At 36.7% G+C, this 26,475-nt stretch overlaps 1 protein-coding gene across 4 annotated transcripts in view; it reads left to right on the plus strand.

Annotated features, from left to right (window-relative positions):
- LOC106977130 (coiled-coil domain-containing protein 7) overlaps positions 1–26,063 on the plus strand; it is a 144,594-nt gene extending 118,531 nt beyond the window's left edge. For 2 of the 4 annotated variants that reach the window (XM_027073763.2, XM_015074644.3), the window contains 4 exons: positions 4,418–4,483; positions 20,163–20,381; positions 23,486–23,523; positions 25,927–26,063. In XM_027073763.2, the coding sequence (XP_026929564.1) occupies positions 4,418–4,483; positions 20,163–20,381; positions 23,486–23,523; positions 25,927–25,933 (330 nt within the window). In that variant the 3' untranslated portion in view covers positions 25,934–26,063. Of the gene's footprint in view, positions 1–925; positions 1,115–4,417; positions 4,484–20,162; positions 20,382–23,485; positions 23,524–25,926 lie in introns of those variants that run through there. The other 2 variants (XM_027073766.2, XM_053225490.1) reach the window with 2 other exon arrangements.
- Positions 26,064–26,475: the final 412 nt, after the last annotated feature.

The following is a 26,475-nucleotide window of genomic DNA, read 5'->3' on the forward strand; positions in this document are numbered from 1 at the left end:
GGGGCAGGAGGGGCAGGCTTAGCTCGCTTCTCCTTAGGTGATCCACTTCAGGAGGGGCCCTGTGGCAGCGGGAGGGAGTCAGATCCCCTGCCGGAGGTTTGGCTCCGCAGAAGCACAGCGTTGGGTGTTTGCCCGGTGCAAGCAAGTTCCCTGGCAGGAACTGGTTCTCTTTCGGATTTTGGCTGGGGGATGGGCGGGGGAGATGGCGCTGGCGAGCGCCTTTGTTCCCCACCAAACTGAGCTCTGTCCTCCGGGGGCTCAGCAGCTCTCCCTCCCTTTGTCCTCCAGCCTTCCCGCTTTCCAAGCAGAGCTGTTAACTTATGACCTCCCAGACGCTAAGTCGCGCTTGCTGTCGGAACACAGTCTGTCAGGCCCCTCCGCTTTTGCAAGCCAGACTCGGGGGCTCTGCTTGGCCGGCAAGCTGTCCCTCTGGCCCGGCTCCCTCCCGCCAGTCCGTGGAGCGCGCACCGCCTTGCCGCCCTTCCTACCCTCTTCCGTGGGCCTCTCGTCTGCGCTTGGCTCTGGAGACTCCATTCTGCTAATCCTCTGGCGGTTTTCTGGGTTATTTAGGCAGGTGTCGGTGGAATCTAAGTGATCAGCAGGATGCGCGGTGAGCCCAGCGTCCTCCTACGCCCCCATCTTCCCCTCAGGATCCCTATTTTTAATTTTAAATAGTGTGTTCTGGGGTCTCTGCTTGGTTCTTTTTTTATCTCTTTGTTAAGGGTCTTACTGATGTCTTCCACTCTTCTTCTCAAGTCCAGTGGGTATCCTTATAATCATTATTTTTAATTCTCTATCAGGCATAATAGTTACATCTTTTTTACTTTGGTTTTTTTGCTGTAATTTTGACCTGTTCTTTCATTTGGGACATATTCTTCTGTCTCCTCATTTTGCCTACCTCTGTGTGTCTGTTTCTGTGTTTTAGGAAACTCAGCTACAACTCTGCCTCTTGAAAGTAGTGGTGGGACACTGTTTTAACAAGGCTGTCTCTGTCACCTTCCACAAGGGGTTTGCAGCCCCTTCTGAGACTGTGCCAGCCAAGGCTGCTCAGGAGCTACCGTTTTAATGAGGTGCATTCATCCTCTGTGCGAGGTTGGGAGTTGCAATTGACAAGGTTTGCACCAGTTTTCTGGGGAGGGGACCTGTAGTTTTAGGACTGAGGTAGACTCAGCTGGAGGGGGCAAAGCATGGTATAGGGAGGTTAGGTAGTGAATGCCAGTGCCTGGCTGGTTCCTGCAGGTGGCTGTGTGACTATACTGTGGGAGAGGGAGGGCAATATCACTTGCCAGCTCCTTTTTTTCCTGGAGAAGTCCATCAGTGAACTCTGAGATTACTAACTCTCCCTCCTACATGCCCCAGGTATTTTTGCAACTGCTGCTTCTAAGCTGTATATCTTCCCAGATGTTTCACTGTCTCTTTAAGACTGGGGACTCAGTTTCCTAATGCATGCCCTCCAGACTCTGCCAGAGTGGAAATACTGATTTTTGAAAGTTCTAGGGTTTAAGTCCTGATGGTTGTAAGAACTCATGAAATCCAGCCCCCCTGATTTTCATATTTTTTAAAAAAATTATTTATTGATTTTGAGAGAGAGAGCACCAGCTGGAGAGGGGCAGAGAACGAGGGGAACAGAGGATCTGAAGTGGCTCTGTGCTGACAGCAGAGAACCGTATGTAGGGCTTGAACTCATGCACTGTGAGATCATGACCTGAGCTGAAGTCCGACACTCAAACCACTGAGCCATCTGGGTGCCCCAGGCTCCTCTGATTTTCAAGGCCAAATGCTACGGGAATTCAACTTCCCCATTGAGGCTCTCTGTGTTGACAGTCTGTTTCTCACCACTCTATGCACCCACAGATCCTTCCCTCCCATGGGTGGTCTGCTGTCCATTTACAGCATCTCTGCCCTTTCTACCCTCTTTGATGTGCTAGCCTTTTGTCTACATTTAGTTGTGGATTTTTGCTTCTAGTCTTTGGGTCTTTGTCTGGGTTATTTGCACTGGTGTGTTATCTAGTTGTATCTGTGGGATGAGGTGAGTTTAGGGTCCTCCTACTCTGTCATCTTCCCAGGAAGCCCAACAGAGTCTTTCCTCTTGACATTTTAAGTTAAAAACATGTTTAAAAAAATAATTGCATCCATCAGAGCTCTCTGAGTTCTAATTTTTTTTTGTAGTTATTTTCTGTCTGTCCCTTTAGAGCTGCCTTAATGGAGATGCCTCCTTGGATTGTTCAGCTTGGTCTCCCTCTCTGAAGTTGCTTAATCCCATTAGATGGCTTATTATATTTCTATGCCTGTTTATGAATGTGAGTTTTTTCAACACATAAATCATATGTAGAGAGCTCTTGAGCAGTTGTTTTGTCTTCATTATTACTATTTCTATTTTTATAGATACTGTGTCCTCTCAGATTTCAATGAGAATAAAAATGTAGATTTAAAACATTTTTTAGGGGGCACCTGGGTGGCGCAGTCGGTTAAGCGCCCGACTTCAGCCAGGTCACGATCTCGTGGTCTGTGAGTTCGAGCCCCGTGTCAGGCTCTGGGCTGATAGCTCAGAGCCTGGAGGCTGTTTCCGATTCTGTGTCTCCCTCTCTCTCTGCCCCTCCCCTGTTCATGCTCTGTCTCTCTCTGTCCCAAAAATAAATAAACGTTGAAAAAAAATTTTTTTAAACATTGTTTAGTTTCTAAAAATAATTTTTTCAGAAGAGAAACATTTGTTCTCTATTTTAAAGATGGTTTTCTGTTTTCATTTGGAGATCATATTTTTCTGATGAGAGACAGTCATTCAAATAATCATTTCTCTGTGTGTAATTTGGCATTGTCTTTGTCTACTTTTAAGATTTTTCTCATTTTACTTGGTTTTCAGCATTTCACTCTGATGAAAATTTGGGAAAATTTCAGGTATTATTTCATTACTTTTTCTATCAATTTCTCTCTTTTCCTTATGGGAATAAAATTACATGTTAGATTTTTGATAGTATCCCTTATGTTCCTCAGTCCCTCTTCATTTTAAAAATCTTTGTTCTCTTTGTCTTTAGATAGGTATTTTCTACTGATGTATCTTCAAATGGCCTGACTTTCCCCACTGTCTTATCCTATTTGCTCCTACCTAGGCTCATCAATTACATTTTTTAAAAATTCAGTTGCTGTATTTTTCTCTACTTTAATTTACATTGGATATTTTTATAGTTTGTATTAATCTACCAAGATTTTTATTATTTCATTCATTATGAACATATTTTCTCTTATTTTGGGTTTTGTAATAATAGTTGATTTAAAATTCTTCTACACTAACTTTAAAGTAGAATCTGTCTTGGGATCACTCTCTGTAGATTATTTTTATCTTTTGAGTAAGTCTCATTTTGCTGTTTCTTCAAATGTCAAGTAATTATAAATTATTGAATATTGGGAATATCATCTTTAAGCTCTGGATTCTACTATATTTTTCTAGTACGGTTAGTCCTACTTTTGTCTTGTTTTAATATATAAATAATGTTTTTGGATGCAAAATGAAAATTCTCTGTTTAGGAGGAGCTCAAATTGCATTCAGTTCTTTTAGCTTTTGATAGGCTTCTTAGAGTCTTACCTATGCATATGTGATTTGGGCTTGAGTGAGATTTGGGCAGGGTTTATACAGAGTTTGGGGCTCCTTATCTCAATCAAGCTCTCTTCTTTGTATGACTTGCCCTAAGTTTTGCAGTGATTTCCTTCCTCTGGTTTATAAGGTCTAAAAAATTGTTTTCTATCAGCTATTAGGTGCCCTGTCTGGCTCATGTAGCGCTTGACTTCAGATTACAAGCCAGAAAATAAGAATTTTACCTAGGACTCTTTTCTTCTTCCAAGTGTTACCTTCTCTCAAGAATCTACTTATTTTTGGTTTCTTTTCAGTGTTGATATTTGTTTTTGTTTTGAGTTTGTAGTTTTTATGTGTGGCAGGGTCTGTTCACTAGCAACTTTCTCTGCTGTACCAGAAGCAGAACAGGGGATCTTAGATATGGTTCCTCAAACTGTCTCCCATCTCATGGAGAATTCTTGATACATTTCATGTGTAACAGAGTCCATTCATTCACACAAACTCAGAACTGTGTTTATTTTCTGTTAAGAGTAGAGTTGCTTTTTTTCATAAAATTTGAATGTTTATATTTAAATATATCAGGTCTAGAGAAGCAGAGATATGAAATATTTAGCTTATTGTAGTTATAATTTACCAGATTCAAGGTCATTTTTCCTATACAAAATCAATAGGAAGCTACAGCTGCAGAAATTATACACCATTATGCCACAGAAATATGTGAATAAATGTGTATGCTCAAATCATCATCTTGGCTATCTGTGGATTATAGACAGATGATAATTGTACCAATTAACTTATAGAAACAGAGCTACTAAAATGAATATATTTTTCCTTTATATTATATCACAGAAAGTAGCATTTGCTCTGGAAGTTGAGAACAAAGTCCTTCAGGAACAATTGAAACAGGCTTTACAGGTAAATGATATATGTTCTTTTAAAATTGTTAACAAATGAAGGAAATATCTGTAAACAACTTCTGAATGAATGATTTTGACCTTGAAAATGAATAGGTTTATGTGTTGTACTTTTTTGCCAGATTAAAGTATATTCATTTTATGTACTAGGATATATTAATAAAATTTAATACTCATTCTTATTAAAAATGGTAAACTAGATAGAAAGAAAAGTAAACTTGCTCAATCAAATAAATCTATTTCAAGCTGAGACACTGTTATATGTGAAATCCTGCAGGCATTCCAACTAAACTCAATTAAACTAGGATGCTGGTTTTTTACCACTCTTTGAAATTTGTGTTAAACGATCAAAGAAAGGAAAAAGCGACAAACATTTTCATAAGTGGATAGACAAAAGTATAATTATTTGTATATTAATTTTCCTTTGGAAAAATGCAAGATAATACACAAATTTATTAATGATATAATTCAAAAAGCTGGCTGAGGGCAAAATAGATATAAAAAAGCAATAGAAGAAGGCTGGGAAAATGGTGGAATAGGAGGACTGTAAGCATACTTCACTCCAGATACAGCTAGATAACACTTATATCAGCATAAATAATCCAGAAAACAATATGAAGCCTGGCAGAACAAACTCCATGAGTAAAGGTAGAACAGAGGCCACATCGAAGAGGGTAAGAGTGAGGACATGTCCCCAGAAGGGAGGGATGCAATGGATGAAGAGAAGGAAGAGAAACAGATTGTCACACTGGGGAGCCCACATGGGAAAGATGAATTTTTATAACATTTGGTTTTGAAAACAAGAGGCTCCAAATTTCATGAGTTCTTACAAGTAGCAGGACTTATGGCCTAGAAATTTAAAAATTAGTGGGCTGGCTCTGGAAGAACCCAGAGGGCATTAGGAAGCTGGGTCCTGCCCTTAAAGAGACAGCACAACAAATAACCTGTAGAAAGAGCACAGTTTGAAAAATGCCTGGAGTATATGGGAAGGAGAGTTATTTACCCTCCAGCATAAACACAGAGCCACCTGCTGGAACCAGTATGGTGCCAACATTCACTATCTAACTTGCTTACACCAAGCCTCAACCCCTTACCCTTCACCAGACTCAACCTTCGTCATCACATTTACCTCAGTTCTGGTGCTGGGGGTCCCTTTCCCCAGAAGACTCATGCAACCATCACCAACACCTTGTCTCTTGGCCTGCTCGTTTTGTGGGGCATTGGTCCTGGCAGTGGTGGCAGGTCTGTGGAAGCCCAAGGTGTAACCTTGTTAAAATTGTGCACCCCACCCATACAGCACTGGTCCTGGCAATGCTGGCAGGTCTTATTTCACAAGCAGACTGCTGTGCATCTTGTAAAATGTGCTCCTCCATGGCCAGGGACCAAAAACTGCCAACAGCAGGCAAAGGGAACCTCTGCAGATAACTGGAGTGAAGGAAAAAGTGGCTAGGACACAACAGGAAGGTATATACAACACACATAGGAGATACCCCCTGAGAACCAGTTTCTTGGGACAGGGGACACTACATTGTGGCACTACAGGACCTCTTCTTCATAAGGCCACTTTTCAGAGCAGGAGATGTAGCTGACTTTCCTAAAATACAGAAGTAGACACACAGAGTTAGGTGAAATGAGGAGACAGAGGAATATATCCCAAATGAAAGAATAGGACAAAAATCATAGCAGGAGACCTAAGTGAGACAGATATAAGTGTTATGCCTGATAGAGAACTTAAAGTAATGATTATAATGATACTCATTCGACTTGAGAAAAGAGAAGACATGAGTGAGACTCTTAAGAAAGAGATAAAAAAGAACCAAGCAGAGACCCAAGAGCATGCTAATTGAAATTAAAAATACACATGGCGGGGTGCCTGAGTGGCTCAGTCAGTTAAGTGGCTGACTTTGGCCCAGGTCATGATCTCACAGTTTGTGGATTTGAGCCTCATGTTGGGCTCTGTGCTGATAGCTCAGAGCCTGGCACCTGCTTTGGATTCTGTGTCTCCCCTTCTCTCTGTCCTTTCCTTGCTCCCTCCCTCCTTCTCTCTCTCTCTCTCTCTCAAAAATAAATAAACATTACAAAAAAAAAAAAACCAAAAACCTCATGATGGACAAAATAGCAGACTAGAGGAAGCAGAGAAACAAATTAATGACCTGGAAGAGTCATGGAGTAATGGAAAGCAATCAAGCTGAGCAAGTTAAGAGAAAAAGAAATTATGCAAAATGAGAATAGAGTTAAGGAATTCAGTGACTTGATCAAGCATAATATTTTCAGTATGGGATCCAAGAAAAAGGAGAGACAAAAGGGGGCAGAAAATTTATTTGAAAAAATAATAGCTGAAAACTTCCCTAATCTGAGGAAGGAAATAGATATCTAGATTCTCCTGGATCTGGATTGAACACATGGTAATCAAAATGGCAAAAAGTAGTGATACAGAAAAATTTTTTTAAAGCAGCAAGAGAGGAGACAGGGAGATCGTGGCAGAATAGGAGGACCCTAGACTCACTTTGTCTCAAAAATGTAGCTAGATAACTATGGAATCACTCTTAAATGCCCCAGAAATTGACCTGAAGACTGATAGAACAAACTCCACAACTAAAGATAGAAGCTACATCAAAGATAATAGAAAGTGCAAAGATGTGGTTTAGGGGAGAAACAGATCCTGACTGTAGTAGAAGGGAAGTAGCTGTGGTCATGAAGAAAGGTGAGGGAGAGAAGGATATGCAAGGAAATGCACAGAAGAATGTCTCCCCAAAGCCCAGTGGCTTGGAAAACAAGAGGGGCTGAATTTAATGAATTCTTACAATGAGCAGAGCTTAAAGCCTGGAGTTTTAAAAGTTAGCAGGCTTAGCTGGGATAGAACCCAGAGGGCAGTGTACTGTACCTGGAGAGAAGGCAGACAAACAAATTGGAGACATACAGTGTGGAACCAGTGATCTAAAGAGCACCTGGGGTACACAGTGGGAAGATTATTGCTCTTCTTAGAGCAATAATGAGAGGAAGCATTCATAGAGACACCTCTCTGTGGGACAAAGGAGCTAGCCATCATTTCTCTGACCTACCTCTTACCATAAACACAGAGCTACCTGTGGGAAGTAGTGCAGTGTGGACACTAGGAATCTAAATTTGCTTACCTTAAGCCCCATTCTCCTGTATTCCAGTGCAACTGCCCTTCCCAGTCACACTTACCTCAGTCCCATTACAGTTGGCCCCTCTCCCAGAAGACCAGCACAAATTCCTGCCCACATCACGTCTCTCAACCAAAGAGGTTTCTCAGTTCCAGTGAGGTGGAGACAGTTCTCATTTCACAAGGAAACCAGAGCACACTTAGTTAAAACTCACCACATTCAGGTCAAGGATCAAACACTGCCTGTAGCAAGCAAGGAGAGCCTCTGTAGATGACTTGCCTGAAGGATAGAGCAGCCAGAACAGAACAGCAGAGTGCGTGCAGCACACACCAGAGACCCTCCCTGAAGCACGAGGCCCTGGACACTACATGACCTCTTCTTCATAAAGCCAATACTTTCAAGAGCTGGAGACATAAGTGGCTTTTCTAGCACACAGAAGAAGGTAGAGACTTAGACCAAATGCAAAGATGGAGGAATTTATCCCAAAGAAAAGAAGATAAGTCCGTGGTTAGAGATCTAAGTGAAACAGATATAAGTAACATGCCTGATGGAGAATTTAAAGTAACAATGATAAGGATACTCACTGGGCTTGAGAAAAGAATGGAAGACATCAATCAGTGAGATCCTTACCACAGAAATAAGACAGTTGAAGTATCAATCAGAGGTGAAAAGTACAATAAGTGAGATTAGAAAGATACTTGATGCAATGAACAGCAGGCTGAAAGAAGCAGAAGAATGAATTAATGACCTAGAAGACAAAATAATAGAAAGCTATGAAGCTGAACAAAAGAGTGAAAGAATTATACAAAGTGATAATAGACTTAGGGAACTTACTGACTCCATCAAAGGTAATAATATTCATATTATAGGAGTCCCAGAAGAAGAGAGAGGAAGGGGGGCATTGCTAAATCTTCCCTAATCTAGGGAAGGAAACAGACATCCAGATCCAGGAGGCATAGGGAACTCCCATCAGAATCAACAAAAGCAGGCTTACCCCAAGACATATTGTAATTAAATTTGCAAAATATAGTGATAAAGAAAAATATCTTAAAAGCAGTGAGAAGAAAGAAGTCATTAACCAACAAAGGAAAACCAACTAGGCTAATAGATATTTCAACAGAAACTTGGCAGACCAGAAGGGAGTGGCATGATATATTCAAAGTGCTGAAGGGTAAAATATGCAGCCAAGAATACTCTATCTAGCAAGGCTATAATTCAGAATAGAAGGAGAAATAGAGTTTTCCAGGCAAGTAAAAATGAAAGGAGTGTGTGACCACTAAACCAGCTCTGCAAGAAGTATTAAAGGGGAGTTGTTGAGTGGAAAGGAGGGACCACAAGTGATAGTATAAAGACAGAAAACATAAAAAGAGTAAAAATGAATATTTCTATAAGAAATCAGTCAAGTAATTCACAGAAAAAGAATCTAAAATATAACACATATACCTGAAATGTGGGGAGGAAAGGAGAAAAGAATGGGTTCGAAATTAAACATCAACTTAATATAGACTGCTATTTGCAGGAGAGGTTATATACAAACCTAAAGGTTACCACATATCAAAAAACACTAATAAACATGCAAAGAATAAAGAAAAGAAATCCAAATATATCACTAAAGAAAATCAGGAAACCATGAAAGAAAGACAAGAAAGAATCAGAGAAAAGTCTTCAGAAACAACTACAAAATAAGTAATAAAATTGCATAAATACATAGCCATCAATAATTACTTTGAATGTAAATGGACTAATTTGAATATAAATGGATTAAGCACTCCAATCAAAGATATAGGATGTTAGAATGGGTATAAAAACAAGATGCATCTATATGCTGCCTACCAGAGACCCATTTAGACCTAAAGACACCTGCAGTTTGAAAATAAGTGGATGGAGAAATATTTATCATGCAAATGTATGTCAAAAAAAAAAAAAAGCCAGAGGAGCAATACTTATATCAGACAAAATAGACCTTAAAACAAAGACTGTATTAAGAGACAAAGAAAGATACTATATAATAATAAAGAGGGAAATCCAACAAGAAGATACAACAATTTTAAGTATTTATGCACCTGACATGGGAGTACCTAAATACATAAAATAATAACAAACATAAAGGAACTAGTTGATAGTAATACAATAATAGTAGGGAACTTTAACACCCTACTTACATCAATGAATAGATCATATAAACAGAAAATCAACAAGGAAACAAGTTTTATATGAAAAACCCACACTTTATATCCTAAATAGGGAAAAACTGAGAGCTTTTCCTCTATGGTCAGGACAAGACAAGGATGCCCACTCTCACCACTTTTATTCAACATAGTAGTGGAAGTCCTAGCCACAGCAATCAGAGGACAAAAAGAAATAAAAGGCATCCAAAATTTCAAGGAAAAAGTAAAACTTTCACTGTTTGCAGATGACATGATATTGAAAACCTGGAAGATTCCACCAAAAAAAAAAAAAAAAAGAAAACCCTGCTAGAACTGATAAATGAATTCAATAAAGTCACAGTATACAAAATTGATGTACAAAAATCTGTTGCATTTCTATACACCAATAATGAAGCAGCAGAAAAAACTATTAAGAAAATAATCCCATTTAGAATTGTGCCAAAAATAATAAAATACCTAGGAATAAACCTAACTGAAGAAGGGAAACAGTTGTACAGTGAAAAGTATAAAACATTGATGAAAGAAATTGATGATGACACAAAGACATGGAAAGACATTCCATGCTCATGTATTGGAAGAACAAATATTTTTAAAATTTCTGTACTACCCAAAGCAATCTACAGATTTAATGCAATCTCTATCAAAATACTGATAGCATTTTCACAGGTACAGCAAACATATTTGTAGGGAACCATAATAGACCCTGAATAGCCAAAGAAATCTTGAAGAGAAAAACAAAACTGGAGGTATCACAGTTCCCGACTTCAAGTTATATTTTAGAGTTGTAGTAATCAAAACAGTATGGTATTGGCACAAAAATAGACACCTAGATCAATGGCACAGAATACAAAAACCAGAAGTAAACCCACAATTATATTGTCAATTAAACTTTGAAAAAGGAGGAGAGAATATGCAATGGGGAAAAGTTTCTTCAACAAATAGTGCTGAGAAAACTGGACAGCTGCGTGCAAAAAAATGAAACTGAACTATTTTCTCATAGCATACACAAAAGTAAATTCAAAATGGATTAAAGATTTAAATGTGAGACCTGACATCATAAAAATCCTAGAAGAGAGTGCAAAGGCAATAATTTCTCTGACATCTGCCATGGCAACATGTTTCTAGATAGGTCTCCTGTGGCAAGGGAAACAAAAGCAAAAATAGTCTATTGGGACTACATCAGAATAAGAAGCATTTACACATTGAAGAAACAACCAACAAAACTAAGAGGCTGCCTATGAATGGGAGAAGATATTTGCAAATGACATATCTGATAAAGGGTTAGTATGAAAGATATATAAAGAACTGACACAACTCAGCACTCAAAAAACACATTATCCAATTAAAAAATGGGCAGAATATATGAACAGACATTTCTCAAAAGAAGACTTCTAGATTGCTAACAGATGCATGAAAATATACTCAACATCACTCATCATCAGGGAAGTGCAAATCAAAACCACAGTGAGATATTACCTCATCCCTGTCAGATTGGTTAAAATCAAATCCTCAAGACACATCAAGTGTCAGTGAAGATGTGTAGAAAAAGGAACCCTAGGACACTGTAGCTGGGAATACAAACTGGTGCAGCCACTGTGGAAGACAGTATGGTGCTTCCTCAAAATATTAAAAATAGAACTACTTTATGATCTAGTACACTGGGTATTTTACCCAAAGAATACAAAACACTAAATTAAAAGAAAAACAATTCAAAGGGATATATGCACCTCTATGTTTACTGCAGCATTATTTACAATAGCCAAACTATGAAAGCACCTCAAATGTCTATTGATAGATTAATGGATAAAGATGTTAAATATAACACACACACGTGTGTATATATAATGCAATATTACTCAACCATAAAAAAGAATGAAATCTTGTCATTTGCAACAGCATGGATAGAGCTAGAGTATGATGCTAAGTAAAATAAGAGAAAGACAGTTACCATATGATTTCACTTATATGTGGAATTTAAGAGACAAAACAAAGAAAAAAAAAAGAGGGAGACAAACCAAAAAACAGGCTCTTAAGTATAGAGAACAAACGGATGGTTACCAGAAGGAGGTAGGTGGAAGGATGGGTGAAATAGTTGGAGGGGATCAAGAGTACACTAATCTGGATGAGCACTGAGTTATATGTGGAACTGCTGAATCACCATTTTATATGCCTGAAACTATTATAATACTGTACATTAACTACACTGGAATTAAAATCTAAAGAAAGCAAAAGAAAAAAAATAGATTTTTATTTTTATCCAAAACAACCATTTAGAAACTATAATAGAGATAATTCTATTTATAATATTACAGTAGCATATTTAACAAAAATACAGTTTTATATGAAGAAAAATATACTTTACTGAGAGATATAGATGAACAGTGAAGAAATAGAAATTTATATTTGGTTTCGAAGGTTCAATATTATAAATATTTCAATGTTCAATTTATTCCAAAGTGATATATATATTTAAAGCAATTTATTTCTAGGTATAAGTGGAATTATTTTTGAGCTTAACAGAATTATTATAGGATACATTGAGAAATGAAACTGGTGATTATACAAAAGAATAATAAGAATTTAGTTATTCAAAAATCAATATGTAATGTAACACTATAACTAAGTCAATGTGGTACTGGATTTGGTACTGAATGAAAAATCCAGAAACAGATTCAAATGAATGTAATAATTTATTATTTTATAATTTTAGTTATTTAAAGTTTTTCTAAGTTAGAGAGAGAGGCAGAGGGGCAGAGGGAGAGAGAGACAGACAGACAGAATCCCAAGCAGGCTACATGCTTAGTGGGGAGTCCAATGCAGGGCTGGATCCCATGACCCCAGGATCATGACCCGAGTTTAAGTCAAGTCACAGACTCAACTGACTGAGCCACCAGGTGCCCTTGAAAAAAATTTTTTATAGCTCTGACTTGAGACTCAGAGGGGAAGATGGTGGTGTAGGAAGACGCTGGTCTCACCTTGTCCTGCTCATTGCTTAGATTCCACCCACATCTGCCTAAATAACCCAGAAAACTGCCAGAAGACTAGCAGAACGGACTCTGTAGAGCCAAGCATAGACAAGAGGAACATGGAAGAGGGAAGGAAGGGTGGAGAGGCGGTGTGTGCTACACAGACTGGTGGGAGGGAGCCGGGGTGGTGGAGGGGCAGCCCACCTGGAAAGGCAGAGCCCCCAAAGTCTGGCTTGCAAAGGCAGAGGGGCCTGACTCTGTGAGTTCTGACAGCCAGCTGGACTTAACATCTGGAATATTAAAAGTCAGCAGCTCTGCTCTCAGAGAGCGGGGATGGCAAGAGGACACCAGGTAGGTATCCCAGAAGACAGAGCTCAGCTTGGCGGGGAAGCCAAGGTGCTGGAAAGTGCCATTTCCCTCTCCCATTCCCCAGCTGACTTTCCAAAGGGAACCAGTTCCCATCACCGAAACTTGCTGGCACCATGCAAATGCCCAACACTGTGCTTCTGGGGGATCCATCCCTCCAACAGTCTGCCTCCCTCCCGGTGCTGCAGGGCCCCTCCCACAGGGGACCACAGACCACAAAGAGAGCTAAGCCTGCCCTTCCTGCCCCTGTGCACCTTATAGATCCACCTTGGTTAATCCACCAGATCCCATCAAAGCAGCACCACAGGCCTGGCAGTGTACAAGTAGCCCAGACAGGGGCCACACCACTCCACAGTGAGTCCTGTTCCTGGGAGAAAGGAAGATAAGGTACACACCAGTCTGACTGTGGCCCCAGCAGTGAGCTAGGGGCAGACAACGGGTCTGACTGCAGCCCTGCCCACCAACACGAGTTACTCCGGGCAGCACAGGGGAAGTGCCCTGCAGTTGGAGCCACCCCAGGGACTACACAAAATGATGAAACGGAAGAACTCTCCTCAGAAGAAACTCCAGGAAGTAGTGACAGCTAACGAATTGATCAAAAACAATTTAAGCGATATAATGGAACAAGAATTTAGAACAATATTCATAAAATTCATCGCTGGGTTTGAAAAAAGCATAGAGGTCAGCAGAGAATCTATTGTTACAGAGATCAAGGGACTAAGAAATAGTCATGAGGAGCTAAAAAATGCTATAAATGAGGTGCAAAATAAAATGGAGGTGGCCATAGCACGGATTGAAGAGGCAGAGGAGAGAATAGGTGAATTAGAAGATAAAATTATGGAAAAAGAGGAAGCTGAGAAAGAAATAAATCCAAGAGTATGAGGGGAGAATTAGAGAACTAAGTGATGCAATCAAACAGGAAAATATCAATGTCATAGGAATTCCAGAAAAAGAAGAAGAGAGAGAGAAAGGGGCTGAAGGTATACTTGAATAAATCATAGGTGAGAACTTCCTTGATCTGGGGAAGGAAAAAGGCATTGAAATCCTAGAGGCACAGAGAACTCCCTTCAGACGTAACTTGAATCGATCTTCTGCATGACATATCATAGTGAAACTGGCAAAATACAAGAATAAAGAGAAAATTCTGAAAGAAGCTAGGGATAAACAGGCTCTAACTTACAAAGGTAGACACATAAGAGTAGTGGCAGACCGATCTACTGAAACTTGACAGGTCAGAAAGGAATGGCAGATTATCTTCAATGTGATGAACAGAAAAAATATGCAGCTGAGAATCCTTTATCCAGGAAGTCTGTCATTCAGAATAGAAGGAGAGATAAAGGTCTTCAAACAAACAAAAACCGAAGGAATTCATCACCACTAAACCAGCCCTACGAGAGGTCCTAAGGGGGACTCTGAGTGGAATGTTGCAAGGACCACAAAGTACCAGAGACATCACTACAAGCATGAAATCTACAGATAACACAGAAACCCTAAACCCACATCGTTCAATAATACCACTGAATGTAAATGGACTAAATGCTCCAATCAAAAGACATAGGGTATCAGAATGGATAAAAAACAAGACTCATCTATTTTCTATCTACAAGAGACTCATTTCAGACCTGAGGACACCTTCAGATTGAAAGTGAGGGGATGGAGAACTATCTATCATGCTACTGGAAGTCAAAAGAAAGCTGGAGTAGCCACACTTATATCAGAGCAACTAGACTTTAAATTAAAGGTTGTAACAAGAGATGAAGAAAGGTATTATATAATAATTACAGGGACTATCCATTAGGAAGAGCTAACAATTATCAATGTCTATGCACCGAATACAGGAGCCCCCAAATATATAAAACAATCACAAACAAGCAACCTTATTGCTAAGAATGTGGTAATTGCAGGGGACTTTAATACCACACTTACAACAATGGGTAGATCATCTGGACACAGGATCAATAAAGAAACATGGGTCCTGAATGATACACTGGATCAGATGGACTTGACAGAATATATTTAGAACTCTGCACCCCAAAGCAACAGAATATACTTTCTTCTCGAGTGCACATGGAACATTCTCCAAGATAGATCACATACTGGGTCACAAAACAGCCCTTCATAAGTATACAAGAATTGAGATCATACCATGCACACTTCAGACCACAATGCTATGAAGCTTGAAATCAACCACAGGAAAAAGTCTGGAAAACCTCCAAAAGCATGGAGGTTAAAGAACACCCTATTAAAGAATGAATGGGTCAACCAGGCAATTAGAGAAGAAATTAAAAAATATATGGAAACAAATGAAAATGAAAATACAACAATCCAAATGCTTTGGGATGCAGCAAAGGCAGTCCTGAGAGGAAAATACATTGCAATCCAGGCCTATCTCAAGAAACAAGAAAAATCCCAAATACAAAATCTAATAGAACACCTAAAGGAAATAGAAGCATAACAGCAAAGACACCCCAAACCCAGAAGAAGAAGAGAAATAATAAAGATCAGGGCAGAAATAAATAATATAGAATCTAAAAAAACAGTAGAGCAGATCAATGAAACCAAGAGTTGGTTTTTTGAAAAAATAAACAAAGTTGAAGTCTAGCCAGACTTCTCAAAAAGAAAAGAGAGAGGACCCAAATAGATAAAATTGCAAATGAAAATGGAATTATTACAACCAATACCTCAGAAATACAAGCAATTATCAGGGAATACTATGAAAAATTATATGCCAATAACCTGGACAACCTGGAAGAAATGGAGAAATTCCTATGCACCCATACACTTCCAAAACTCAAACAGGAAGAAATAGAAAACTTGAACAGACCCATAGCCAGCGAAGAAATTGAATCAGTTACCAAAAATCTCCCAAAAAATAGGAGTCCATGACCACATGGCTTCCCTGGGGAATTCTACCACACATTTAAAGCAGAGATAATACCTATATTTCCCAAGCTGTTCCAAAAAATATAAAGGGAAGGAAAACTTCCAGACTCATTGTATGAAGCCAGTATTACATTGATTCTTAAACCAGACAGAGACCCGGCAAAAAAAGAGAACTACAGGCCAATATCTCTGATGAATATGGACGCAAAAATTCTCAACAAGATACTAGCAAATCGTATTCAACAGCATATAAAAAGAATTATTCACCATGATCAAGTAGGATTTATTCCTGAGCTGCAGGACTGGTTCAACATTTGCAAATCAATCAATGTGATACATGACATAGAAAAGAAAAGAAAAGAGAAGAGAAGAGAAGAGAAGAGAAGAGAAGAGAAGAGAAGAAAAGAGAAAAGAAAAGAAAAGAAAAGAAAAAAGAAAAAAACCCATATGATCCTGTCAATCAATGCAGAAAAGCCATTTGACAAAATTCAGGATTCTTTGTTAATAAAAAACCCTTGAGAAAGTCGGGATAGAAGGAACATACTTAAACATTATAAGCTATTTATGAAAATCCCACAGCTAATATCATCCTCAATGGGGAAAAACTGAGAGCTTTCCCCCTGAGATCAGGAACACTACAGGGATATCCACTCTCACCACTGTTGTTTAATATAGTGTTGGAAGTCCTAGCATCAGCAATCAGACAACAAAAGGAAATCAAAGGCAGCAAAATTGGCAAATATGAAGTTAAGCTTTCACTTTTTGCAGATGACATGATACTATACATGGAAAACCTGACAGTCTGCTAGAACTGATACATGAATTCAGCAAAGTTGCAGGATACAAAATCAATGTACAGAAATCAGTTGCATTCTTATACACTAATAATGAAGCAACAGAAAGACAAATAAACCGATCCCGTTCATAATTGAACCAAGAATCATAAAAAACCTAGGAATAAACCTAACCAAAGATGTAAAAGATCTGCATGCTGAAAACTATAGAAAGCTTATGAAGGAAATTGAAAAAGAGACAAAGAAATGGAAAAACATTCCGTGCTCATGGGTTGGAAGAATAAATATTGTTAAAATATCAATACTACCCAAAGGAATCTACACATTCAATGCAATCCCAATCAAAATTGCACCAGCATTCTTCTTGAAGCTAGAACAAGCAATCCTAAAATTTGTATGGAACCACAAAAGACCCCGAATAGCCAAAGTAATATTGAAGAAGACCAAAGCGGGAAACATCACAATCCCAGACTTTAGCCTCTAGTACAAAGCTGTAAGCATCAAGACAGCATGGTATAGGCACAAAAACAGACACATAGACCAATGGAATAGAATAGAGACTCCAGAATAGGACCCACAAAATTATGGCCAACTAATCTTTGACAAAGCAGGAAAGAATATCCAATGGAAAAAAGACAGTCTTTAACAAATGTTGCTGGGAGAACTGGACAGCAACATGCAGAAGAATGAAATTAGACCACTTTCTTACACCATTCACAAAAACAAACTCAAAATGGATAAAGGACCTGAGTGTGAGACAGGAAACCATCAATACCCTAGAGGAGAAAGCAGGAAAGAAAACCTCTCTGACCTCAGCTGTAGCAATTCCTTACTTGACACATCCCCAAAGGCAAGGGAATTAAAAGCAAAAATGAACTATTGGGACCTCATGAAGATAAAAAGCTTCTGCACTGCAAAGGAAACAATCAACAAAACTAATAGGCAACCAACGGAATGGGAAAAGATATTTGCAAATGACATATCAGACAAAAGGCTAGTATCCAAAATCTATAAAGAAGTCACAAAACTCCACACCTGAAAAACAAATAATCCAGTGAAGAAATGGGTAGAAGACATGAATGGACACTTCTCTAAAGAAGACATCCAGATGGCCAACAGGCACATGAAAAGATGTTCAACGTCACTCCTCATCAGGGAAATACAAATCAAAACCACACTGGGATACCACCTCCCACCAGTCAGAGTGACTAAAGTGAACAAATCAGGAGACCATAGATGCTGGAGAGGATGTGGAGAAATGGGAATCCTCTTGCACTGTTGGTGGGAATGCAAACTGGTGCAGCCGCTCTGGAAAACAGTGTGGAGATTCCTCAAAAAGTTAAAAATAGACCTACCCTATGACCCAGCAATAGCACTGCTAGGAATTTACCCAAGGGATACAGGACTGCTGATGTATAGGGGCACATATACCCCAATGTTTTTAGCAGCACTTTCAACAATAGCCAAATTATGGAAAGAGCCTAAATGTCCATCAACTGATGAATGGATAAAGAAATTGTGGTTTATATACACAATGGAGTACTACGTGGCAATGAGAAAGAATGAAATCTGGCCTTTTGAGGCAACGTGGATGGAACTGGAGAGTGTTATGCTAAGTGAAATAAGTCATACGGAGAAAGACAGATACCATATGTTTTCACTCTTATGTGGATCCTGAGAAACTTAACAGAAGACCATGGGGGAGGGGAAGGAAAAAAATGTTAGGGAGAGAGCCAAAGCATAAGAGACTCTTAAAAACTGAGAACAAACTGAGGGTTGATGGGAGGTGGAAGTGGCGGAGGGTCGGTGATGGGCATTGAGGAGGGCACCTGTTGGGATGAGCACTGGGTATTTATGGAAACCAATTTGACAATAAATTTCATATTAAAAAAATAAATAAAAAGAAAATTTTTCATAGAAAGGTAAAATAGTCACAAAAAGTAAACCACTATGAAAAAATAATTCTCATGTATCATGAGATACACCAAAATAAATTGTAGATTGATTTAAGAATCAAAATTAATAAATGATATATGAAGATCTTAGAAGGAATACTGGGTAGCAGTTAGATGGTCTTGGCTACAGCAAGGTTTTCTACGCATTATGTTACTAACAAAGGAATATGTTAGTGTATTTGGCTACTATAAATTTAAAACTTTTATATGGTAAAAAATCATGAGATATAAAGAGAAATGTAATTCTTTAGAAAATGTTTTATATGAATATCTTTTACAAATATATGAAAATTATGAGTAGCCCTTCCCCTACATAGACAAAGGACACAATTAGGCAGGTGGTAATTTAGAAACACAAAAGGGTAGTAAATGCATATGAATATATTCAACCTCACTAGTTATCAAATAAATAAAAATTAAAATAATAGTGGGTAGAATTTTTTTATCTACCATTTTGGTAAAAATCTTAGGAACAGAAATGTCTAGTATTTGTGGATGTATGTTGAAATGAGTAATCTTTTATGTTACTCTATTATTATGAATTAATACTTTTCTGTAAGAAAATACACAGCAAAAGTTTGAGGATGACATAGGCCTTTCATTGAATCATTGCACTTATAAAAATTTATCATAAAGAAAAGAGTGTAAAGTGATTTTGTTTAAGTAAGTATAATATAAAAAATTTTGTGAGCAAAAATTTACCACTGTGTCCACTCATAAAAAATATTGCTAAATAAAAGTATACTATTAAATGTACTTTAATTAGCTATTCTAATTTAGATGTTTATTTATTGTCATTGAAACATATCTATAACATTATTTAATAGAAAACATATTGTATATGTATAGTAGAATCCAGTATAGATAAAAATTTTTAAAATACATATATGTATTAGTTACATTTAGAAACAATGAAAAAAGATATATCAAATGTTAACAGTGAGTTTTCTGTTTATGGTGAGATTATTTGTGAACTTGATTTTTGTTGATCTAAGTAACTAAAAATTATTAAAAGTGGCATTTTTAAAGAAAAATTATATTCTAGAAAAAATTACTTTCCACATTTTCTTTTATTTGATATTATAGGTATTAATTATCCTGGTTACAGTCTGTCACATTTTATAATATATACCTTTTATTCTTTATTATGCCTCTGTAATAATTAGAGCTTTAAAAAAATAATAGGTATTTAAAAAAAATAATAGTCCTCAAAGTGGAAGATGTTTTCACAGTTTTTAATTTTAATTATGGATTAAACTGTGGATTATAGCCATGGTTTAATTTAGCTTCCTCCAGCTTAGTACAAATAAAGTTGAAAAATAATGTGGACGTGAATATAGTGAGATTATTGAAAGTTGTAATATTGTCAGAAAAATGTCACAAATAAATGCTTGATAAATGGTTACTTTTTTACAAACAGGAAGCTGAAATCGCTAAGCATCAACTTGACTATTTCCTAAATCAAGAGAAAGAATTACTTAATAGTGAAGAGAAGACCAAGACAACAATGGAAATGGGTATTAGCAAAATAAAAGTTGAAGATTCAAAACATATACCATTGGAAAAAGAGACAAGGGAAGCATTAGTTACAGCTTCAGGTAGACAAAAGACAAATGCAAAAATCCAAGAACATTCACAGGTAAGGAATTTACCAAAATAGAGGAAACAGTACAAGAAAGAAAAATGGTAATATGTGCTGTAAGAAGTTTGTCTTTTATATTTTTGTTTACTCCATTTGTATATGTTTTTTAAAAAAATCCTGTGCCCTGGTTTTTTTTGTTTGTTTTGGCTTGGACTTTTTGCCTTTACATTTGGTTATCACAATTCATTATCTCGGATACAAATTTATAAATTAGATATGTATTAGTTTTGAATGATCATTTAATAAACACCTGTGATTTGAGAGCCAGAAAAAAATTGGAGTTCATAGACTAAAGAGAATTTGCTATAAGTTAATAAAATTAAATATAAATGCAAAACTATGGGGAAAAGCTCTCTTCACATTTATCTTTTTACTGAAGTACAGTTGACACACAATGTATTAGTTTCATGTATACAACATAATGATTTGTTAAGTATGTGTTATGCTTTGCTCACTGCAAGTACAGCTATTATCTGTGGAGAAAAAACTCTTGAAGAAGAATTTATTTTTGCTTCTGCTGTGTAGTGGATTCATAGTAGATCAATAGATTTATCAATATAATAGATTCAGAATAGACTCATGCCTTAGAAGAGTAAAACAGTCTACACAGAAGCAACTTTATTGGTAAATAATGGGAAGAGTTCAAGAAAAGAAAGCAAAGTTGTAGAGAAGACAATTTTGCTTGTCCTTGTTGTGGCAGTATAGCTATTGTCAGGTCTCTCATTTCTTTAATAGTATTTCATATTCTTTAGTGTTCTTCCTTGTTGTTTTCAAAATGAGAGTTTATGTGTATGTGTGCCAGAATCTCCCAGCCTATCACTCTGTGCCACTAGTGACAGAAACTTAAAATCTAAAACGAGTGAAAGAAAAATATTTAGAACTCCTACTACTGAACATTAGATTACATACATAAAAGGCCTGTCATATTTACATCTTAATGATATATGTCAGAAGTAGTTCCTCTTTGTTTTCATACCTATTTTTAAAGCTGCTTATTGTAGCAGTAGTCTTTTTTAAAGCAGAGGTTAGGGTCAGACCTATTATCATTTCTATGAATCAGGATATAAACATATTTTTCTTAAGAAAAAATTTTTTTTTGTTTATTTATTTTTGAGACAGAAAGAGACAGCATGAACGGGGGAGGGGCAGAGAGAGAGGGAGACACAGAATCCGAAGCAGGCTCCAGGCTCTGAGCCATCAGCCCAGAGCCGGATGCAGGGCTCCAACTCACAGACCGCGAGATCGTGACCTGAGCTGAAGTCGGATGCTTAACCGACTGAGCCACCCAGGCGCCCCAAAACATATTTTTCTATAAAACTCTTAGTTGATGGAGGATGATAATACTGTATAAGAATGTTAGCATAAGATGGGATAATGTTTATGAAATGCTTTTGTATATCATGAAGGACTATGTGAATGTTAGCCTTTATTATCATTTATTTCTGTCTAGTTATCTACATAGGCCATATGAAAACCCACGGTGGTATATTACTTAGTATATAGGCCAACTCTTGTCACATATAGGCAATGACTCACATACAATAGAAACTTACTTCCTCATGTAAGTACTTCTGGGAAGTTCAGGTGTGTTTGTGTTAGGGAGTCCTGCTCTATAGGTTGATTCAGGTATCCTGGTATATGGAGGTTTTGACATCTTACATTGGCTTGCTGGGCCATATTGGGCATAGACATCCAGCTACTAGAAAAGAAGATGAAAGACCAGACATGAGTCATTTTCACTGACCAGGCTGGAAGGGGGTACACATCATTTTCTCTCATAATTAATTTACCACCTTTAATTGCAGGAGGGACTTAGAAATGTAGACTAGTAATGTGCCTTAAGAAAAGAAAATTAGTTTGTTGAACACCAGAACTCTTTGCCACAGGTGGGTAAGGATAAAGCTAGCTAATCTCTGTATGAAAGAAACTGAGTTAGGTAAAATTCAGGCCTGGGATAAAATCTAGTATCCCCATTATGCTACAGGAAAACATGTTCTCTTCCCAAGAGGTAATCTATTAATAAAATCACACTCTTGAGGTCCTAGATTCCTACATTTTTGATCAAACACCTTGATAAGCATATTTTGAGCATGGATTCCCTTTTTTTTTTGTCTTAGACTTCATTTTTTTTCAATATATGAAATTTATTGTCAAATTGGTTTCCATACAACACCCAGTGCTCATCCCAAAAGGTGCCCTCCTCAATACCCATCACCCACTCTCCCCTCCCTTCCACCCCCCATCATCCCTCAGATTGTTCTCAGTTTTTAAGAGTCTCTTATGCTTTGGCTCTCTCACACTCTGACCTCTTTTTTTTTTCTCCTTCCCCTCCCCCATGGATTTCTGCTAAGTTTCTCAGGATCCACATAAGCGTGAAAACATATGGTATCTGTCTTTCTCTGTATGACTTATTTCACTTAGCATCACACTCTCCAGTTCCATCCAGATTTGAGCATGGATTCTCAATATACTTTTACAAGTTATTTACTTTTTGAAAGTTTATTCGTTTATTTTGGTGGGGGGTGGGGGGAGTAGGACAGAGAAAGAGAGGAAGAGAGAGCAGGCTCTGTACTGTCATCACAGAGCCCAGTGCAGGGCTCCATCTCAGGAATGAACTGTGAGATCATGACTTGAGCCAAAACTAAGAGTTGGTTGCTTAACCAACTGAGCCATCCTGGTACCCCTACAAATTTTTTAAATTATAAAAAAGCACTATCATATTAGTATACTATGTGTTAGTATCACCATGTTAGTATACTATTGGCATTTGAAGTATAAATATTTCAAAAGAATATTAAAAAGATTGAACAATTATGTGATGGATATATTTAATTATGTAATGGATATGTTTAAATAGTTTTTATTTACTATAAATATAAAGCCCTCTTTGCTTTCATTTGAAATATAATTTTGGTAGTAGTTCATCTTCTAAAATATTTCTTCCAATGCCAACTATGGTAATTTCTTAGCTTTTTTGACACCTTAATCTTACAAATTGTCATATTTTAAAACCTGCTTTGAATGATATTTTTCTGAATAATTTAATGTAAACATTTGCTGTGCATATTTAGTGTATTTAAATTTAGTATTCTTTATTACAGATCTCAATTTTCACAAATGGAAGCCCAGCTGACAAAAGGTAAAACATTTAAAAATATTCTTTAATCTTTGTCAGTTTATGTGCCTAAATGGCAAAATATCCATTCTAAATTCAGTATCATAAAACTCATTGATTTATATCTTTGCTTACAATATTGTACTCTTTGAAACTAATGTCTAAACTGTAGATGTTGTCAAAGATTGACAATTTTGGATACTGTGAAAATACAAATTTTTAAGTGAAAAGTGTACACTAAGGACCAGATCTGATGTACAAAGCCATTTTCCCTCGTGCCCCCTGCCCCAACAACAATTAAATTTTCATATAGAAACTGAACATGACCCTTTTTAAAAAAATGATTTTTTGTGTAAAAACTTTTTTTTTTATCTTGGGAAAAACACTTATGAGTGGGATTACTTACCTCATTCAGAATCATGACCTCTGTACATGAAACAACTCACTTAAAATTTTTTTTGCATTTCATTTTTGCTTAATCATTCATTTTTGCATGCACATAAATAATTGAGTTGGTTGATGTATCCAATTAATCTTACAGTTTTCACTAGTGAGTGAGTCTGTTTGATTAATATGTTATGATTCACAGACCTATTCACAAACCAGTCAAGAAACAGAAATCCTGAACCACATAGATTAGTGAAACAGCAAATTCTGTCAATAAGTTAGGTAGCTATTCAATGAGAATAAACTATGTCAATATTTCTTTTCAGTCATTGACTTGAATTATTAATTTTGACCTTGGCTGCCATACAGAAAAGAGGAAAGTATTATCTAGTAGTGTGCATTTTGCTGCTTCATTACTATTTTTAATGTTTCTAGATTACAGACCCAGATGAATTAGCAAGAATTAGGTAATAAATTTAATGATTAATGGCCAGAAGTTTTGAAAAGGTCCAGTTTAATGTCTGAAGTGACTAAATTTTAAAAGTATTTTTTTGATACCTCAGGAGAAGATTATACATTTATTTGTTGCTTTATAAACTTATGGGTAGAGTTCTTGTCATTTATTACTTCACATTATGATTATATATGGTCAGTATTATGACTATGTGATAAGGTATAAGAAAAATTATTAATAATTGTCTTCAACTTTAATTGGAACTTAACCAGCTTATGAACTGTAGGAATAGAAACAAATAAAGCATGATACTCTTATATTCATGTTAAGATTATGGTAGAGTATGGCATACTACTGTAGTTTTTCTGTGGACACATGGTGAAGTATAGGATTTGAAAATGTTGGAAAGCTAATAATTTGTCACCCTGAAGAACATGAAGTGATAACTTTTCATGTAAGTTTTTTTTTTAATATTGAATGTTTAGTTGCTGTTGCTGAATTTGATAGACTATACATTTGGTGAATCTCAGAATGTAGAAATATTGGCTTAAATGAAATCATTTTAAATAGAATTTCTACTTTCTATGAAGGCATAGTAAAGGCAGTCTCAGATACTGTGTATGAGCTTTTGGAAAAATCTTGAAGAAGGGTTATGATAGTGTTACTTTGAGTTACTATTCTGGCCAGCCCAGACTTATTGGCCAATAAGTCACAATTAAGAGTAATATGAAGTGGAAGAATGAAAGAAGGGTTGTATGGGGAATAGTGGACTGAGGATGATAGGGAATATAGGACATTAAGAACAGAAAAAGGCCATAGAATGAATATCAAAAAATTCCTTTTAAATGGCTTTTTCCCCTATTAATGTTAATTCATACAGTATTCCCTAACTTCATGAGGAAGATTATTTCCATTAAATTTAGTTCAAACTGGGAAATGTGGACTGAGTGTCCATGCTGTGCAAAGCACTGAGCTAGGTATATATATAATACAAAGATGACAACTGTATCATCTTTGCCCTCAATGCATTAATATTCTCAGTGCTGTGCAAAGCACTGAGCTAGGTATTATGTATATATATAATACAAAGATGACAACTGTATCATCTTTGCCCTCAATGCATTAATATTCTAGTAAGACAGACAAGACATGTACATAAATAAGTACATTATAATGCAAAAGATAACTTCAAAAAAAAGTTACCAAGAGATGCACCAAAAAGAAGGAAAAGTTGTTTCTGGCTGTATTGAGAGTAACAGCATTTAATTTAAGAAAGATAGCTGGGTTAGATTTTAACAGGGAAATATGAAGAAAAGGTGTTATGTGTGGACTGAACAGTTGAAGCAAAGACAAGGGTGTTTAGAATCTATACAGTGTGCCAGGGAAAGACCAGTAATTTTTTTTTAAGTTTAAACTGAGTAGAAAATGGGAGATAGGACATGAAATAGGTTGCTTTAGCTTGATAGGTTTTATAGTATTTCCCTTAACACCTGTAGGTTGAATATTGCTAAATATAATAAAAATTCAAACTGTTAAGCCCATGACATAATATTATTCATCAAACTTCATTTTGGGTTACTTCTTAGATCCTAATAGAATTTCTGAAATTCTTTGGAAAAGCCTCCCAAACCTTCAGAGAGTGGATGCGAGTGAAGCAAGGAGATCCCACCTGAACAGACGTATGGTATTGATTACAATAAAGTACATTTTTTTTTGCGCTTTACAGCATTGAGCCGTTCATTTTGGTTTAGGGAATGAGTTAATGGCAAATGTTTAATCAACACAATAGATGTTAGTAATTATGTTTCATATCATATGTGGTGTTAGCTTTTCTTAAATGTTTTATGGCATTGAAATTTACACTTTTTGGATATGAAAATGTTAACTATTTCTTGGTGTTTTATTTTTAAGAGTTACACATCCAACTTTTTTCTAAATGTTTTTTTACAACTTTCTTCCCCAATACTAATTAAATTTATTATTAAACACAAAAACATAAATACAAAAGAGACAGGGTATTAATATGTGTCCATTTTTTCCTTCATAGATTAGATGAGTAGCTATTAAATTTACTCATTCATTTATTCACTAAACTTAATCATTCAACAAATATTTTTGTCACCTTCATATGTCAG

Source organism: Acinonyx jubatus, chromosome B4, assembly GCF_027475565.1.
Source record: "Acinonyx jubatus isolate Ajub_Pintada_27869175 chromosome B4, VMU_Ajub_asm_v1.0, whole genome shotgun sequence".
Lineage (NCBI taxonomy): Eukaryota > Metazoa > Chordata > Mammalia > Carnivora > Felidae > Acinonyx > Acinonyx jubatus.